The 17989-nt window shown below is 41.3% G+C and overlaps 1 protein-coding gene across 4 annotated transcripts in view; it reads left to right on the top strand.

Moving 5' to 3' along the window:
• JMJD7 (Jumonji domain containing 7) overlaps positions 1 to 14577 on the top strand; it is a 39386-nt gene extending 24809 nt beyond the window's left edge. For all 4 annotated transcript variants that reach the window (XM_071678103.1, XM_071678112.1, XM_071678133.1 and 1 more), the window contains exons 5-6: positions 2496 to 2652; positions 14063 to 14577. In XM_071678103.1, coding sequence (XP_071534204.1) covers positions 2496 to 2652; positions 14063 to 14484 — 579 coding nt within the window. In that variant the 3' untranslated portion in view covers positions 14485 to 14577. The remainder of the gene's footprint in view (positions 1 to 2495; positions 2653 to 14062) is intronic.
• The last annotated feature ends 3412 nt before the right edge of the window (positions 14578 to 17989 follow it).

Below are 17989 nucleotides of genomic sequence, written 5' to 3'. Positions count from 1 at the left end.
ATTTCTGTCATGACTTTAGCATTATTCACAATCATTTTAAGATATGAGTCTAGTCTGTCAGGCAAGTCATTAACATACAGGAAGAATATCGGTGAGAAAAACCCAGCCCTGTAGTAAACCAATCTTAACCTCAGCCCATTGTGAGAATGCACTTCCTACCTGCATCTTTCATTTCCTTTGTCAAAGATAAACTTCAGTCCAGTGAAGAAGTTCCAAGATGACCTCACCCTGTCATAGAAGTCTAGAAGGTTCATGGCACATAAGCTCTTCTCCTGATGAACTTGTAGAATAGCTTAGGTTATCCTTCATATTGCCAACAATGCTCCTTCCTCCTTACTGTACGATATTGAATTTTTCCTCTCCTGTATCTTTCTGATGCAAAAAACTACAATGATGTTTGCACCTCTTCCACAATACATCCCTGAGCTCTCCCAGTTTTTGGCATTTTATGTTGAACCATGCTACCTCCAATTCATTTTCTCTTTAATTTACCCATTTGCTCTTTGTGGAGAAAGAGTTTTACACTTGTGGGGCCCCATCTCTTAAACCTCAGCTATCTTATAAGCTTTTAAACTCATGTATGTAGTGGATCAGGTGTTAGCTTTAAAGAATAATTGTGAGAAATAAAAGGATTTGTATGTGGCACTTATGAGTCTGGAGAAAGCATATGAATGTGTAGATAGACTTGCCTTTTAAAAGGTCTTAACAAATATATAGTGTAGGATAACAACTAGGGACAGTGAAAAGTTTTTATAATGAGTTTATGGCATGTGTGCAAGTAGGTAGAGAGGAGAGTGAGTGGTTCCAGGTGAAGATGGGTCTCCTGTGCTTCCCACCCCCAGCATTCCATTATGCGAAAAATTGTATGGATAACTTTGGAAATAAACCAATTCTCATACAGTCCTGGAAAAATTTTTAAATATAATCTGTGTCCAGTCAAGAATTTCAGGGAATTTCTTGATCCCACAAAAGATCAGTTAGATGAACATTTTAAACCTGCGTCAGCAAGGTACTTGTCTTGTTGGATCAAGAAACCGATACTAATTTCACAATCTGGTCTATCTTATAGAGCCCATCTTGTAAGGACAGTGGCATCTACCTTGGCTTTTTTGAGGAAAAAGCCAAGGAGTCAGATGCTGTTGACATTTATATGAAAGGTTTTTGGCATTCAAGTAGCATCTTTGATTTATATCTATGTTTGGATCTAATTAATCTTTTTTGTTTGACTTTTATGCCACCTTCAGAAGAGGGTGTTCCAGAATAGGGACTAGATAATTTCTAAGGTTACAGTTTTCTTCTTTTTTCCATATTTCTTCCTTAAGTTTCTTCTCCCTCATACTTTCATCTTTTTAGTTTTATCTGTAGTTGAGAAATGATTTTAAAGAATAAAAACAAAATCTCTGCCATGAGTAGAGCCTTATGAGTATACATTTGATTTCCATACTCTTCCTTCCATTCTATTGTGTCCCTCAAAAGAAAAGAATCTTGATTCTTGACAGTAAGAGGCCCAAAGCACAGAAACAGTGGTTAGTGAATGATGAAAGTGGCCAGCTGCTTCATATCACCATGTTTGCGCTGTGATGTCTCAGGGATAGGCATTAACTGAATGATTGTTGAGTTCCAATGAAAAAGCTTCTGCCAGCCTCATGTATGTTATGATAGTTCAAGAAGAATTATTAGGGACACACATCATCTATCTAACTATCTGTATCTCTGATGCCCATTCCCTTTGAGAACTTTCTCAAGGGGGTGGCCATGGCAAAAGAATCTTCATAACTGTTGAACTCCATTGCCACTTCTTAGCCTTTAATACTAAGCCTCACTTGGAGCAGGCCACTGCCAGAGAGCAACTCTAGTGCAGTGTTTTTAGAGGTTCCTTTTTAATATTCCTACCAACTACTACCCAATGTTTCTACTTGATATTCCTGCCTATTATTACAACGTACCACTTCTACCTAATGCTCCCAGCTAATGCTCCTACCTACCACTTCTGCCTAAAGTTCGTGTCTAACATTCACCTACTACTTCTGTCTGTTGCTCCAACAATTTAGTAAAAGGCAGGGCGAGTGCAAAGCACTCACCGTAGGAAAATCTAGAGTGGCAAAGAACAAGTTGTGTGAGTTAAGTGTTGTCAGCTGTTATTTGTGACAAGGAGAGATCTATATTTGTGGACAGAATATCAGCAGTCCACAAGGGACACACATCATTTTGGGGTAAAAGAGTGTTTTAACTTCCCGGTGAAGCAAATGGTCTTTCAGAATCTAATAAGAATCTGCTTATAGTTGAGAAAGAGGAAAAGTTTTTCTCCCCTTCAAAACATATATTTTCATAATAGTAAAGGCATTGTGAATACTTCAGGGTAAAACAACAAACCATCATTTTATGATTCTGAAAAGCATGCATTACACTTCTCCAAAGTGTAATGCATGGTTTGAACGAGATCATTTATATTACAAGGATTGATGATTTGATGTTTTTAAATTTCTTGATTGCAGATATTCTATGTGCAGAAACAGAATTCCAACTTCACAGATGAATTTCCAGAAATTCTTTGTGATGCAGCTCCTGATATTCCATGGTTCTCCCAAGCACTTGGGAAGGAGCCAGATGCTGTTAACTTTTGGATGGGTGACCAGAGAGCTGTTACATCAAGTGAGTTTATGTTGCTTTGTAATAGCTTCTTTACATCTCCATCACTATACTGTTGTGGCAAATCTTTATTGGAGGAGATACCTTTTGCTCCAACCACAGAGGACTTGGAGAAAGTTATTGAACTGCTTTTAGAGAACCATGAATTATTATTAGGGAACTCAGAAAATTTTTCCTTATTATAGAAACATGAAATGCACTAAAGCCTAATGAAAATATTGTAAGGCAATTGATTTTGTTTGAATTAATGCACAGAGCTTAGTGGTACCTGATGAAGATGGATTTTTGTCAAAGATATGTGATATCTCTATGGTTGTTTAATCTGTAAATGGATGGGATGGTAATAGAGGTAAATGAGAGGGTCATGGAGCAAGGAATGGGTTTGCTGTATGTGGTGATAGGGATGCTTGGGAGGTGAGTCAGTTGCTGTTAAAGATGTCATGGTTCAGGTGGCAGACTCCAGAGAAACTTCAGAAACTGGCAACTGAGTTAGAAAGAGTGTATGAAAGAGGGAAGTTTAGAATTAATGTGAACAAAAGTAAAGTACCTGTAGTGAGGTTGGGGGGAGGATGGTTTGAGTGGTAGATTGAATAGGGAGAACCTGAAGAAAATGGAGTGATGTAGGTGCCTGGAAATGGACATGACAGCAGATGGAACTCTTAGCTTGGAGGTCAGTCATAGAGCAGGAGAGTGGGTCAAAGTCCTGACTGCCAGAGAAGCATACAGTGTCCACAAAATACTTTGTCTTCTTTCACATACATTTTCAGAGGCAATGTCAAACATATATTTTGGTAATGTGTCATCCCTCCTTTGGCCCCAGACTATCATCTGCAGACATATGGGGTTGTAACTGGCAAGGTTCCTGAAGTAATTTAGGTACATGTTTTGGGTTTTTAGGGTCCTGATCTGAATGAGATGAGGCGCTGATGAAGTGTTGCAGGAAGCAGCCACCTGATTGTATGTTCTGAGCACCCAGGATGCCTAAAGATTTCATATCTACATGCATTTTCTAGCTTCCAGGCAAGACTTTGGGCTCTCCTCCTTAGAAAGGTTACAGCTGACCATCTTGAAACTCAGGTTTGAAATACCCAAATTGAAGTGGCAGCCAGTAAGAATAAAAAAGTACATCCTTCCCTTAGGAAAGCCTGAGGCACATTGAGACAGGTTGCTTTTGCTCACACCAGTATAAACACTAGTCTTAGTAACCAGATATATGATGATTTCACCTGAAAGCATCACTTGCTTGTACCCACCATGATCAGCAACTATGTATTGCCTTTGAAAATATATGGAAGGGGGCTGAACATTTTTGCAGACACTGTATGAAAGGAAAGGGAGTAGAGTTTTATTGATGAACTTTTCATTCCAAAGAAGTCCATCATTTTCCAGCTTCCAAATAGAGTACAGCCTTGAACTTTAAGGAACCCATACATTTTTTTTTTCTTATCGCCATTTCCCACATTAGTGAGGTAGTGCCAGGAAACAAATGAAGAAGGACCCATTCATTAATTATATTTATTCATTTATTATACTTTGTTGCTGTCTCCCACATTAGTGAGGAAGTGCAAGAAAACAGACAAAAGAGTGGCCCAACCCACCCACATACACATGTATATACATAAACACCCACACGTGCACATGTACATACCTATACATTTCAACATATATATACATATACACAGACATATACATACATACACATGTACATATTTATACATGCTGCTTTCATCCATTCCCACTGCCATCCCACCACACATGAACTGGCACCCCCCTACCCCCATGTGTGCACAAGGTAACACAAGGGAAAGACAACAAAGGCCACATTCATTCACTTTCAGTCTCTAGCTGTCATGTGTAATGCACCGAAACCACAGCTCCCTTTCCACATCCAGGCCCTACAAAACTTTCCATGGTTTACCACAGACGCTTCACATGCCCTGGTTCAATCCATTGACGGCACGTCAACCCCAGTATACAATAACATTCCAGTTCTCTCTATTCCTTGTACGCCTTTCACCTTCCTTTATGTTCAGGCCCCAATCGCTCAAAATCTTTTTCACTCCATCCTTCCACTCCACTATGGTCTCCCACTTCTCTTCGTTCCCTCCACCTCTGACACATATATCCTCTTTGTCAATCTTTCCTCACTCATTCTTTCCATGCGACCAAACCATTTCAATACACCCTCTTCTGCTCTCTCAACCACACTCTTTTTATTACCAAACATCTCTCTTACCCTTTCATTACTTACTCGATCAAACCACCTCACACCACATATTGTCCTCAAACATCTTCCACCCTCCTCCGCACAATCCTATGTATAGCCCATGCATTACAACCATATAACATTGTTGGAACCACTATTCCTTCAAACATACCCATTTTTGCTCACCGAGATAACGTTCTTGCCTTCCACACATTCTTCAACGCTCTCAGAACCTTCGCCCCCTCCCCCACCTTGTGACTCACTTCCACTTCCGTGGTTCCATCCACTGCCAAATCCACTCCCAGATATCTAAAACACTTCTTATCCTCCAGTTTTTCTCCATTCAAACTTACCTACTCTCAGCTTTCTTCTTTCACACACTACCAAACTCACTCACAAACTTCTGCAGTTTCTCACTCAAATCATCCACCAGTGCTGTATCATCAGCAAACAACAAGTGACTCACTTCCCAAGCCCTCTCATCCACAACAGACTACATACTTGCCCTCTCTCCAAAACTCTTCCATTTACCACCCTAACAACCCCATCCATAAACAAATTAAACAATCATGGAGACATCACACACCCCTGCCGCAAACTGACATTCACTGGGAACCAATCACTTTCCTCTCTTCCCACTCATACACATGCCTTACATCTTCGATAAAAACTTTTCACTGCTTCTAGCAACTTCCACACCATATATTCTTAATACCTTCCACAGAGCATCTCTATCAACTCTATCATATGCCTTCTCCAGATCCATAAATGCTACATACAAATCCATCTGTTTTTCTAAGTATTTCTCTCATACATTCTTCAAAGCAAAAACCTGATCCACACATCTACCACTTCTGAAACCTCACAGCTCTTCCCCAATCTGATGCTCCATACATGCCTTTATACTCTCAATCAATACCCTCCCTTATAATTTCCCTGGAATACTCAACAAACTTATACCTCTGTAATTTGAACACTCGCCTTTATCCCCTTTGCCTTTGTTCAATGGCACTATGCATGCATTCTGCCAATCCTCAAGCACTTCCATGAACCATACATACACTGAATATCCTTACCAACCAGTCAACAACACAGTCACCCCTTTTTTAATAAATTCCACTGCATCACCATCCAAACCTGCTGCCTTGCCAGCTTTCATCTTCCGCAAAGCTTTCACTACCTCCTCTCTGTTTACCAAACCATTCTCCATGACCCTCTCGCTTTGCACACCACCTTGACCAAAACACCTTATATCTGCCACTCTATCATCCAACATATTCACCAAACCTTCAAAATACTCACTCCATCTTCTCTCTTCACCATTTCTTGTTATTACCTCCCCATTATCCCCCTTCACCGATGTTCCTATTTGTTCTCTTGTCTTACGAACTTTATTTACCTCCTTCCTAAACATAATTCTATTCTCCCTAAAATTTAATGATACTCTCTCACCCCAACTCTCATTTGCCCTCTTTTTCACCTCTTGCAACTTTCTCTTGACCTCTTGCCTCTTTCTTTTATACATCTCCCCGTCATTCGCACTATTTCCCTGCAAAAATTGTCCAAACACCTCTCTTCTCTTTCACTTCTTCATCCCACCACTCACTGCCCTTTCTAATCTGCCCACCTCCCACCTTTCTCATGCCACAAGCATCTTTTGCGCAAGCCATCACTGCTTCCCTAAATACATCCTATTCCTCCTCCACTCCCCTTACATCATTTGCTCACACCTTTTTCCATTCTGCACTCAATCTCTCCTGGTACTTCCTCACACAAGTCTCCTTTCCAAGCTCACTTACTCTCACCACTCTCTTTACCCCAACATTATCTTTTCTTTTCTGAAAACCTCTACAACTCAGTCACCAGCTTCTGCAGTTTCTCACATGAATCAGCCACCAGCGCTGTATCATCAGGGAACAACAACTGACTCACACCAAGCTCTCTCATCCCCAACAGACTGCATACTTGCCCCTCTTTCCAAAACTCTTCCATTCACCTCCCTAACAACCCCATCCATAAACAAATTAAACAACCATGGAGACATCACACACCCCTGCTGCAAACCTACATTCACTGACAACCAATCACTTTCCTCCCTTCCTACACGTACACTTGCCTTACATCCTTGATAAAAACTTTTCACATATGTAAGTAGGAGAGATGGCCAGAGAGCATTATTGGATTATGTGTTAATTGACAGACGCGCGAAAGAGAGACTTTTGGATGTTAATGTGCTGAGAGGTGCAACTGAAGGGATGTCTGATCATTATCTTGTGGAGGCGAAGGTGAAGATTTGTAGGGGTTTTCAGAAAAGAAGAGAGAATGTTGGGGTGAAGAGGATGGTGAGAGTAAGTGAGCTTGGGAAGGAGACTTGTGTGAGGAAGTACCAAGAGAGACTGAGTACAGAATGGAAAAAGGTGAGAACAAAGGAGGTAAGGGGAGTGAGGGAGGAATTGGATGTATTTAGGGAAGCAGTGATGGCTTGCGCAAAAGATGCTTGCAGCATGAGAAGCGTGGGAAGTGGGTTGATTAGAAAGGGTAGTGAGTGGTGGGATGAAGAAGTAAGATTTTTAGTGAAAGAGAAGAGAGAGGCATTTGGACGATTTTTGCAGGGAAAAAATGCAAATGAGTGGGAGATGTATAAAAGAAAGAGGCAGGAGGTCAAGCGAAAGGTGCAAGAGGTGAAAAAGAGGGCAAATGAGAGTTGGGGTGAGAGAGTATCATTAAATTTTAGGGAGAATAAAAAGATGTTCTGGAAGGAGGTAAATAAAGTGCGTAAGACAGGGGAGCAAATGGGAACTTCTGTGAAGGGGGCTAATGGGGAGGTGATAACAAGTAGTGGTGATGTGAGAAGGAGATGGAGTGAGTATTTTGAAGGTTTGTTGAATGTGTTTGATGATAGAGTGGCAGATATAGGGTGTTTTGGTTGAGGTGGTGTGCAAAGTGAGAGGGTTAGGGAAAATGATTTGGTAAACAGAGAAGAGGTAGTAAAAGCTTTGCGGAAGATGAAAGCCGGCAAGGCAGCAGGTTTGGATGGTATTGCAGTGGAATTTATTAAAAAAGGGGGTGACTGTATTGTTGACTGGTTGGTAAGGTTATTTAATGTATGTATGATTCATGGTGAGTTGCCTGAGGATTGGCAGAATGCTTGCATAGTGCCATTGTACAAAGGCAAAGGGGATAAGAGTGAGTGCTCAAATTACAGAGGTATAAGTTTGTTGAGTATTCCTGGTAAATTATATGGGAGGGTATTGATTGAGAGGGTGAAGGCATGTACAGAGCATCAGACTGGGGAAGAGCAGTGTGGTTTCAGAAGTGGTAGAGGATGTGTGGATCAGGTGTTTGCTTTGAAGAATGTATGTGAGAAATACTTAGAAAAGCAAATGGATTTGTATGTAGCATTTATGGATCTGGAGAAGGCATATGACAGAGTTGATAGAGATGCTCTGTGGAAGGTACTAAGAATATATGGTGTGGGAGGCAAGATGTTAGAAGCGGTGAAAAGTTTTTATCGAGGATGTAAGGCATGTGTACGTGTAGGAAGCGAGGAAAGTGATTGGTTCTCAGTGAATGTAGGTTTGCGGCAGGGGTGTTTGATGTCTCCATGGTTGTTTAATTTGTTTACGGATGGGGTTGTTAGGGACGTGAATGCAAGAGTTTTGGAAAGAGGGGAGTCTGTTGGGGATGAGAGATCTTGGGAAGTGAGTCAGTTGTTGTTTGCTGATGATACAGCGCTGGTGGCTGATTCATGTGAGAAACTGCAGAAGCTGGTGACTGAGTATGGCAAAGTGTGTGAAAGAAGAAAGTTAAGTGTAAATGTGAATAAGAGCAAGGTTATTAGGTACAGTAGGGTTGAGGGTCAAGTCAATTGGGGAGTAAGTTTGAATGGAGAAAAACTGGGGGAAGTAAAGTGTTTTAGATATCTGGGAGTAGATCTGGCAGCGGATGGAACCATGGAAGCGGAAGTGAATCATAGGGTGGGGGAGGGGGGCGAAAATCCTGGGAACCTTGAAGAATGTGTGGAAGTCGAGAACATTATCTCGGAAATCAAAATTGAGTATGTTTGAAGGAATAGTGGTTCCAACAATGTTGTATGGTTGCGAGGCATGGGCTATGGATAGAGTTGTGTGCAGGAGGGTGGATGTGCTGGAAATGAGATGTTTGAGGACAATATGTGGTGTGAGGTGGTTTGATCGAGTAAGTAATGTAAGGGTAAGAGAGATGTGTGGAAATAAAAAGAGCGTGGTTGAGAGAGCAGAAGAGGGTGTTTTGAAATGGTTTGGGCACATGGAGAGAATGAGTGAGGAAAGATTGATCAAGAGGATATATGTGTTGGAGGTGGGGGAACGAGGAGAAGTGGGAGACCAAATTGGAGGTGGAAAGATGGAGTGAAAAAGATTTTGAATGATTGGGGTCTGAACATGCAGGAGGGTGAAAGGCGGGCAAGGAATAGAGTGAATTGGATCGATGTGGTATACCGGGGTCAACGTGCTATCAATGGATATAATCAGGGCATGTGAAGCGTCTGGGGTAAACCATGGAAAATTCTGTGGGGTCTGTATGTGGAAAGGGAGCTGTGGTTTTGGGCATTATTACATGACAGCTAGAGACTGAGTGTGAACGAATGGGGCCTTTGTTATCTTTTCCTAGCGCTACCTCGCACACGTGAGGGGGAGGGGGATGTTATTCCATGTGTGGCGAGGTGGTGATGGGAATAAATAAAGGCAGACAGTATGAATTATGTACATGTGTATATATGTATATGTCTGTGTGTGTATATATACGTGTAGATTGAGATGTATAGGTATGTATATTTGAGTGTGTGGACGTGTATGTATATACTTGTGTATGGGGGTGGGTTGGGCCATTTCTTTCGTCTGTTTCCTTTCGCTACCTCGCAAACGCGGGAGACAGCGACAAAGCAAAATAATAATAAAAAGAATATATATATATATATATATATATATATATATATATATATATATATATATATATATATATATATTATTTTTTTTTTTTATATTTTTTATTATACTTTGTTGCTGTCTCCCGCGTTTGCGAGGTAGCGCAAGGAAACAGACGAAAGAAAAGGCCCAACCCCCCCATACACATGTATATACATACGTCCACACACGCAAATATACATACCTACACAGTTTTCCATGGCTTACCCCAGACACTTCACATGCCTTGATTCAATCCACTGACAGCACGTCAACCCCGATATACCACATTGCTCCAATTCACTCTATTCCTTGCCCTCCTTTCACCCTCCTGCACGTCCAGGCCCCGATGGGGTTGTTAGGGAGGTGAATGCAAGAGTTTTGGAAAGAGGGGCAAGTATGAAGTCTGTTGGGGATGAGAGAGCTTGGGAAGTGAGTCAGTTGTTGTTCGCTGATGATACAGCGCTGGTGGCTGATTCATGTGAGAATCTGCAGAAGCTGGTGACTGAGTTTGGTAAAGTGTGTGAAAGAAGAAAGTTAAGAGTAAATGTGAATAAGAGCAAGGTAATTAGGTACAGTAGGGTTGAGGGTCAAGTCAATTGGGAGGTAAGCTTGAATGTAGAAAAACTGGAGGAAGTAAAGTGTTTTAGATATCTGGGAGTGGATCTGGCAGCGGATGGAACCATGGAAGTGGAAGTGGATCATAGGGTGGGGGAGGGGGCGAAAATCCTGGGAGCCTTGAAGAATGTGTGGAAGTCGAGAACATTATCTCGGAAAGCAAAAATGGGTACGTTTGAAGGAATAGTGGTTCCAACAATGTTGTATGGTTGCGAGGGGTGGGCTATGGATAGAGTTGTGCACAGGAGGATGGATGTGCTGGAAATGAGATGTTTGAGGACAATGTGTGGTGTGAGGTGGTTTAATCGAGTAAGTAACGTAAGGGTAAGAGAGATGTGTTGAAATAAAAAGAGCGTGGTTGAGAGAGCAGAAGAGGGTGTTTTGAAATGGTTTGGGCACATAGAGAGAATGAGTGAGGAAAGATTGACCAAGAGGATATATGTGTCGGAGGTGGAGGGAACGAGGAGAAGTGGGAGACCAAATTAGAGGTGGAAAGATGGAGTGAAAAATAATTTGTGTGATCGGGGCCTGAACATGCAGGAGGGTGAAAGGAACGCAAGGAATAGAGTGAATTGCATCGATGTGGTATACCGGGGTTGACGTGCTGTCAGTGGATTGAATCAGGGCATGTGAAGCATCTGGGGTAAACCATGGAAAGCTGTGTGGGTATGTATATTTGCGTGTGTGGACGTATGTATATACATGTGTATGGGGGTGGGTTGGGCCATTTCTTTCGTCTGTTTCCTTGCGCTACCTCGCAAACGTGGGAGACAGCGACAAAGCAAAAAATATATATATATATATATATATATATATATATCCCTGGGGATGGGGAGAAAGAATACTTCCCACATATTCCCTGCGTGTCGTAGAAGGCGACTAAAAGGGAAGGGAGCGGGGGTCTGGAAATCCTCCCCTCCTGTTTTTTTTTGTTTTTCTCAAAGAAGGAACAGAGAAGGTGGCCAGATGAGGATATTCCCTCAAAGGCCCAGTCCTCTGTTCTTAACGCTACCTCGCTAACGCGGGAAATGGCGAATAGTATGAAAGAAAAGAAAGATATATATATATATATATACCACATATATACAGAGGTATAAGTTTGTTGAGTATTCCTGGTAAATTATATGGGAGGGTATTGATTGAGAGGGTGAAGGCATGTACAGAGCATCAGATTGGGGAAGAGCAGTGCGGTTTCAGAAGTGGTAGAGGATGTGTGGATCAGGTGTTTGCTTTGAAGAATGTATGTGAGAAATACTTAGAAAAGCAAATGGATTTGTATGTAGCATTTATGGATCTGGAGAAGGCATATGATAGAGTTGATAGAGATGCTCTGTGGAAGGTATTAAGAATATATGGTGTGGGAGGCAAGTTGTTAGAAGCAGTGAAAAGTTTTTATCGAGGATGTAAGGCATGTGTACGTGTAGGAAGAGAGGAAAGTGATTGGTTCTCAGTGAATGTAGGTTTGCGGCAGGGGTGTGTGATGTCTCCATGGTTGTTTAATTTGTTTATGGATGGGGTTGTTAGGGAGGTAAATGCAAGAGTCCTGGAAAGAGGGGCAAGTATGAAGTCTGTTGGGGATGAGAGAGCTTGGGAAGTGAGTCAGTTGTTGTTCGCTGATGATACAGCGCTGGTGGCTGATTCATGTGAGAAACTGCAGAAGCTGGTGACTGAGTTTGGTAAAGTGTGTGAAAGAAGAAAGTTAAGAGTAAATGTGAATAAGAGCAAGGTTATTAGGTACAGTAGGGTTGAGGGTCAAGTCAACTGGGAGGTAAGTTTGAATGGAGAAAAACTGGAGGAAGTAAAGTGTTTTAGATATCTGGGAGTGGATCTGGCAGCAGATGGAACCATGGAAGCAGAAGTGGATCATAGGGTGGGGGAGGGGGCGAAAATTCTGGGAGCCTTGAAGAATGTGTGGAAGTCGAGAACATTATCTCGGAAAGCAAAAATGGGTGTTTGAAGGAATAGTGGTTCCAACAATGTTGTATGGTTGCGAGACGTGGGCTATGGATAGAGTTAAGCGCAGGAGGATGGATGTGCTGGAAATGAGATGTTTGAGGACAATGTGTGGTGTGAGGTGGTTTGATCGAGTAAGTAACATAAGGGTAAGAGAGATGTGTGGAAATAAAGAGAGCGTGGTTGAGAGAGCAGAAGAGGGTGTTTTGAAATGGTTTGGGCACATGGAGAGAATGAGTGAGGAAAGATTGACCAAGAGGATATATGTGTCGGAGGTGGAGGGAACGAGGAGAAGTAGGAGACCAAATTGGAGGTGGAAAGACGGAGTGAAAAAGATTTTGTGTGATCGGGGCCTGAACATGCAGGAGGGTGAAAGGAGGGCAAGGAATAGAGTGAATTGGATCGATGTGGTATACCGGGGTTGACGTGCTGTCAGTGGATTGAATCAGGGCATGTGAAGTGTCTGGGGTAAACCATGGAAAGCTGTGTAGGTATGTAGATTTGCGTGTGTGGACGTATGTATATACATGTGTATGGGGGTGGGTTGGGCCATTTCTTTCATCTGTTTCCTTGCGCTGCCTCGCAAATGCGGGAGACAGCAAAAAAAAAATATATATATATATATATATATATATATATATATATATATATATATATATATGGCCCAACCCACCCAGATACACATATACATACACAGACATGTACATATATACCCATGTACATATCCATACTTGCTGCCTTCATCCTTTCCCATCGCCACCCCACCACACACAGAATAACATTCTCCCCTCCAGTTTAATAACTTCTTTCTCATGTTTCTTTCTTGGTAATTAGTAATTTCTTTCCCATATTTCTATTGCTCTTTTGTGGTGGTGTTGTAATCTGGAGTTTGGAATGATGTAAATGTTGTAAGTGCAAGCATAGTACAGTGTGTGGTGTACAGTAGCAATAGAAAACAAGGTGCTCACATGATGTGATACCAGAGAAAACAAATTAGAAACTGAGGAGAGAAGGCTCAACTGTTCTGGGTGAAATTATATGGTTTTCAAGTAGTGGAAATTTCAACTTATGCATTGTTCTTGGGAATATAACCCTTATGTAAGTTGGGAAGCACTCTTACATTCATTCTCTAGCTGTCATATGTAATTCACTGCAACCACATCTCCCTTTCCACAACCAGCCCCACAGACCTTCCCTTGGTTTACCCTGGGTGCTTCACATGCCCTGTTTCAGTCCATTTCTAGGATGTCAACCCCTGTATACCACATCATTCCAATTCACTCTATCCTATGCATGCCTTTCACCCTCCTGCATGTGCAAGCCCTTATTGTTCAAAATCTTTTTAATGCCATTCTTCCATCTCCAGTTTAGTTTCCCTGTTGTCCTTGTTCTGTCCACTTATGATACTCATATCTTCTTTCTTAACCTTTCTTCACTTATTCTATCCATATGTCCAAACCACTGCAGCACACCCTCTTCAACTTTCTCATAAACACCCTTATAATATAACATGGATATTAGTTATCTGAATAACAAAATTTTGCAATAAAGACAAATCTCCAGGAATGTAACTCCACAGGGTCCCAAGTAATGCTATAAGTTATTACAGTTTCACATTTTAAATGCTTGAGAAGTATATTAGTGAATGTACATAGCACCAGTTTAATAGTAACAGAAAAATTTTCTGTTTCAGTGCACAAAGATCACTATGAAAATATTTACTGTGTTGTATCTGGTTACAAGGACTTTATCCTTCTTCCCCCAATGGACTTACCTTGGATTCCGTATAAGAACTATCCTGCCGCTACATATAAGGAGATCATTGCAGACAAATTTGTCATACAAGAAGACACCAAAACAGGATCAGTCCCTTGGATATGTATTGATCCTTTGAAGCCAGACTTAGAGAAGTACCCACAGTATAAGCATGCAAGTCCTGTATACTGTAGGGTTCATGCAGGAGATGCCCTTTACCTTCCTTCACTGTGGTTTCACCATGTTAGACAGTCTCATGCCTGTATTGCTGTTAATTTTTGGTATGATATGGATTATGATATAAAATATAATTATTTTAAGTTGGTCCAGAATCTGTCATGGATAAAAGAACCAGAGTAGATCTGTGTAATTTATAGATCCTCTGTCTTGTATGATATACATTGTGATATGATATGCTTTAATAAAATGTTTGGAATAAAGATTAAAATAATTTGTAAGAATTTTTGTAAACATACTTTTCCCCTGGGAAATTATAGCATGGAGGGTAGCCACTTATCTATCTCTATCCTGTTAACTTTTTTTTGCATTAAAGAAAAATATAATAGTGTGTGTGCAGTCTTTTTCTGGATGATATTTTAGTCCATACTCATTTGATTCTTTCCTACTAACAGAGAATAATGGATGTTATTTTCTTTTCTTTATTACACAAATGAAGCAGCCATCTTTCATGTATGTTCTCTACACTTCCTCGTATACTTTAGGGTGGCTCTTTTAAGAAAAACCTCTTTAGAATATTCGCTCTTCATACATGAGATACTGTATCTACCATGTACAATACACCCGAACTTCCTCCCATTCATTTCTTTCAGCATTTCTTCTCAAACTTCATACTGACTCTGAATTTATATATCCTACTTATAAGCAATCATTTTCTTGCACTTATTCACACATAAGTACTTAACAGTTAAAGAATATGAAACACCATTAATACAATGAAAAATTATTGTTTAGAAGTGGAATTTACCACTTATAACATCATGGTGCCACTAAAAAGTTCCAGATTTTGGAGCATTTCGGATTTTCGGATTAGGGATGCTCAATCTGTGTGTATATATATTATTGTTAAGCATAATCGCTGTTTCTCGTATCAGCGAGGTAGCACCAGGAAATAGATGAAGAATGGCCCATCCACTCATATACACATATATATACATAAATGCCCATATATGCACATATACATAGATACATATCAATATATACATACATATACATACACATGTGCAGACTTTACATACATACACATGTTTATATTCATACTTGCTTGCCTTCATCCATTTCTGTCACTCCCCCGCCCCACAGAAAAACAGCATCGCTATCTCCTGCTTCAGCGAGGTAGTGCCAGGAACACACACAAACAGGCCATATTGGTTCACACTCAGTCTCTAGCTGTTATGTGTAATGCACCGAAACCACAGCTCCCTATTTACATCCAGGCCCCTCATACCTTTCCGTGGAGATAGGGAAGAAAGAATATTTCCCACATATTCCCTGCATGTCATAGAAGGTGACTATGTCATAGAAGGTGACTAAAAGGGGAAGAAGCAGGGGGCTTGAAATCTTCCACTCTCATTTTAGATTTTACAAAAGATGGAACAGAGAAGGGGGCCAGGTAAGGATATTCCCTCAAAGGCTCAGGCCTCTGTCCTTGGCACTACCTATCCCTGGGGATAGGGGAGGAAGAATACTTTCCACATATTCCCTGCATGTCATAGAAAGCAACTAAAAGGGAAGGGAGTGAGGGGCTGGAAATCCTCCCCTCCAGGTTTTACTTTTCCAAAAGAGGGAACAGAGAAGGGGGCAAAGTGAGGATTTTCTCTCCAAGGCTCAGTCTTCTGTTCTTAACGCTACCTCGCTAACGTGGGAAATTGTGAATATATATGGAAGCGGAAGTGGATCATAGGATGGGGGAGGGGGCGAAAATTCTGGGAGCCTTGAAGAATGTGTGGAAGTCGAGAACATTATCTCGGAAAGCAAAAATGGGTATGTTTGAAGGAATAGTGGTTCCAACAATGTTGTATGGTTGCGAGGCGTGGGCTATGGATAGAGTTGTGCGCAGGAGGATGGATGTGCTGGAAATGAGATGTTTGAAGACATTGTGTGGTGTGAGGTGGTTTGATCGAGTAAGTAACGTAAGGGTAAGAGAGATGTGTGGAAATAAAAAGAGCGTGGTTGAGAGAGCAGAAGAGGGTGTTTTGAAATGGTTTGGGCACATGGAGAGAATGAGTGAGGAAAGATTGACCAAGAGGATATATGTGTCGGAGGTGGAGGGAACGAGAAGTGGGAGACCAAATTGGAGGTGGAAAGATGGAGTGAAAAATATTTTGTGTGATCGAGGCCTGAACATGCAGGAGGGTGAAAGGAGGGCAAGGAATCGAGTGAATTGGATCGATGTGGTATACCGGGGTTGACATGCTGTCAGTGGATTGAATCAGGGCATGTGAAGCGTCTGGGGTAAACCATGGAAAGCTGTGTAGGTATGTATATTTGCGTGTGTGGACGTATGTATATACATGTGTATGGGGGTGGGTTGGGCCATTTCTTTCGTCTGTTTCCTTGTGCTACCTCCCATATATATATATATATATATATATATATATATATATATATATATATATATATATATATATACATATATATGGGAACTTCAGTGAAGGGCGCTAATGGGGAGGTGATAACAAGTAGTGGTGATGTGAGAAGGAGATGGAGTGAGTATTTTGAAGGTTTGTTGAATGTGTTTGATGACAGAGTGGCAGATATAGGGTGTCTTGGTCGACGTGGTGTGCAAAGTGAGAGGGTTGGGGAAAATGATTTGGTAAACAGAGAAGAGGTAGTAAAAGCTTTGCGGAAGATGAAAGCCGGCAAGGCAGCAGGTTTGGATGGTATTGCGGTGGAATTTATTAAAAAAAGGGGGGGGGACTGTATTGTTGACTGGTTGGTATGGTTATTTAATGTATGTATGACTCATGGTGAGGTGCCTGAGGATTGGAGGAATGCGTGCATAGTGCCACTGTACAAAGGCAAAGGGGATAAGAGTGAGTGCTCAAATTACAGAGGTATAAGTTTGTTGAGTATTCCTGGTAAATTATATGGGAGGGTATTGATTGAGAGGGTGAAGGCATGTACAGAGCATCAGATTGGGGAAGAGCAGTGTGGTTTCAGAAGTGGTAGAGGATGTGTGGAGCAGGTGTTTGCTTTGAAGAATGTATGTGAGAAATACTTAGAAAAGCAAGTGGATTTGTATGTAGCATTTATGGATCTGGAGAAGGCATATGATAGAGTTGACAGAGATGCTCTGTGGAAGGTATTAAGAATATATGGTGTGGGTGGCAAGTTGTCAGAAGCAGTGAAAAGTTTTTATAGAGGATGTAAGGCATGTGTATGTGTAGGAAGAGAGGAAAGTGATTGGTTCTCAGTGAATGTAGGTTTGCGGCAGGGGTGTGTGACGTCTCCATGGTTGTTTAATTTGTTTATGGATGGGGTTGTTAGGGAGGTGAATGCAAGAGTTTTGGAAAGGGGCAAAAATGAAGTCTGATGTGGATGAGAGAGCTTGGGAAGTGAGTCAGTTGTTGTTTGCTGATGATACAGCGCTGGTGGCTGATTCATGTGAGAAACTGCAGAAGCTGGTGACTGAGTTTGGTAAAGTGTGTGAAAGAAGAAAGTTAAGAGTAAATGTGAATAAGAGCAAGGTTATTAGGTACAGTAGGGTTGAGGGTCAAGTCAATTGGGAGGTAAGTTTGAATGGAGAAAAACAGGAAGAAGTAAAGTGTTTTAGATATCTGTGAGTGGATCTGGCAGTGGATGGAACCATGGACGCGGAAGTGAATCATAGGGTGGGGGAGGGGGC

The sequence above is a fragment of the Panulirus ornatus genome, chromosome 2, assembly GCF_036320965.1.
Source record: "Panulirus ornatus isolate Po-2019 chromosome 2, ASM3632096v1, whole genome shotgun sequence".
Lineage (NCBI taxonomy): Eukaryota > Metazoa > Arthropoda > Malacostraca > Decapoda > Palinuridae > Panulirus > Panulirus ornatus.
The sequence above is the reverse complement of the archived record's forward strand: the minus strand, read 5'-3'. Positions and strand labels throughout refer to the sequence as shown.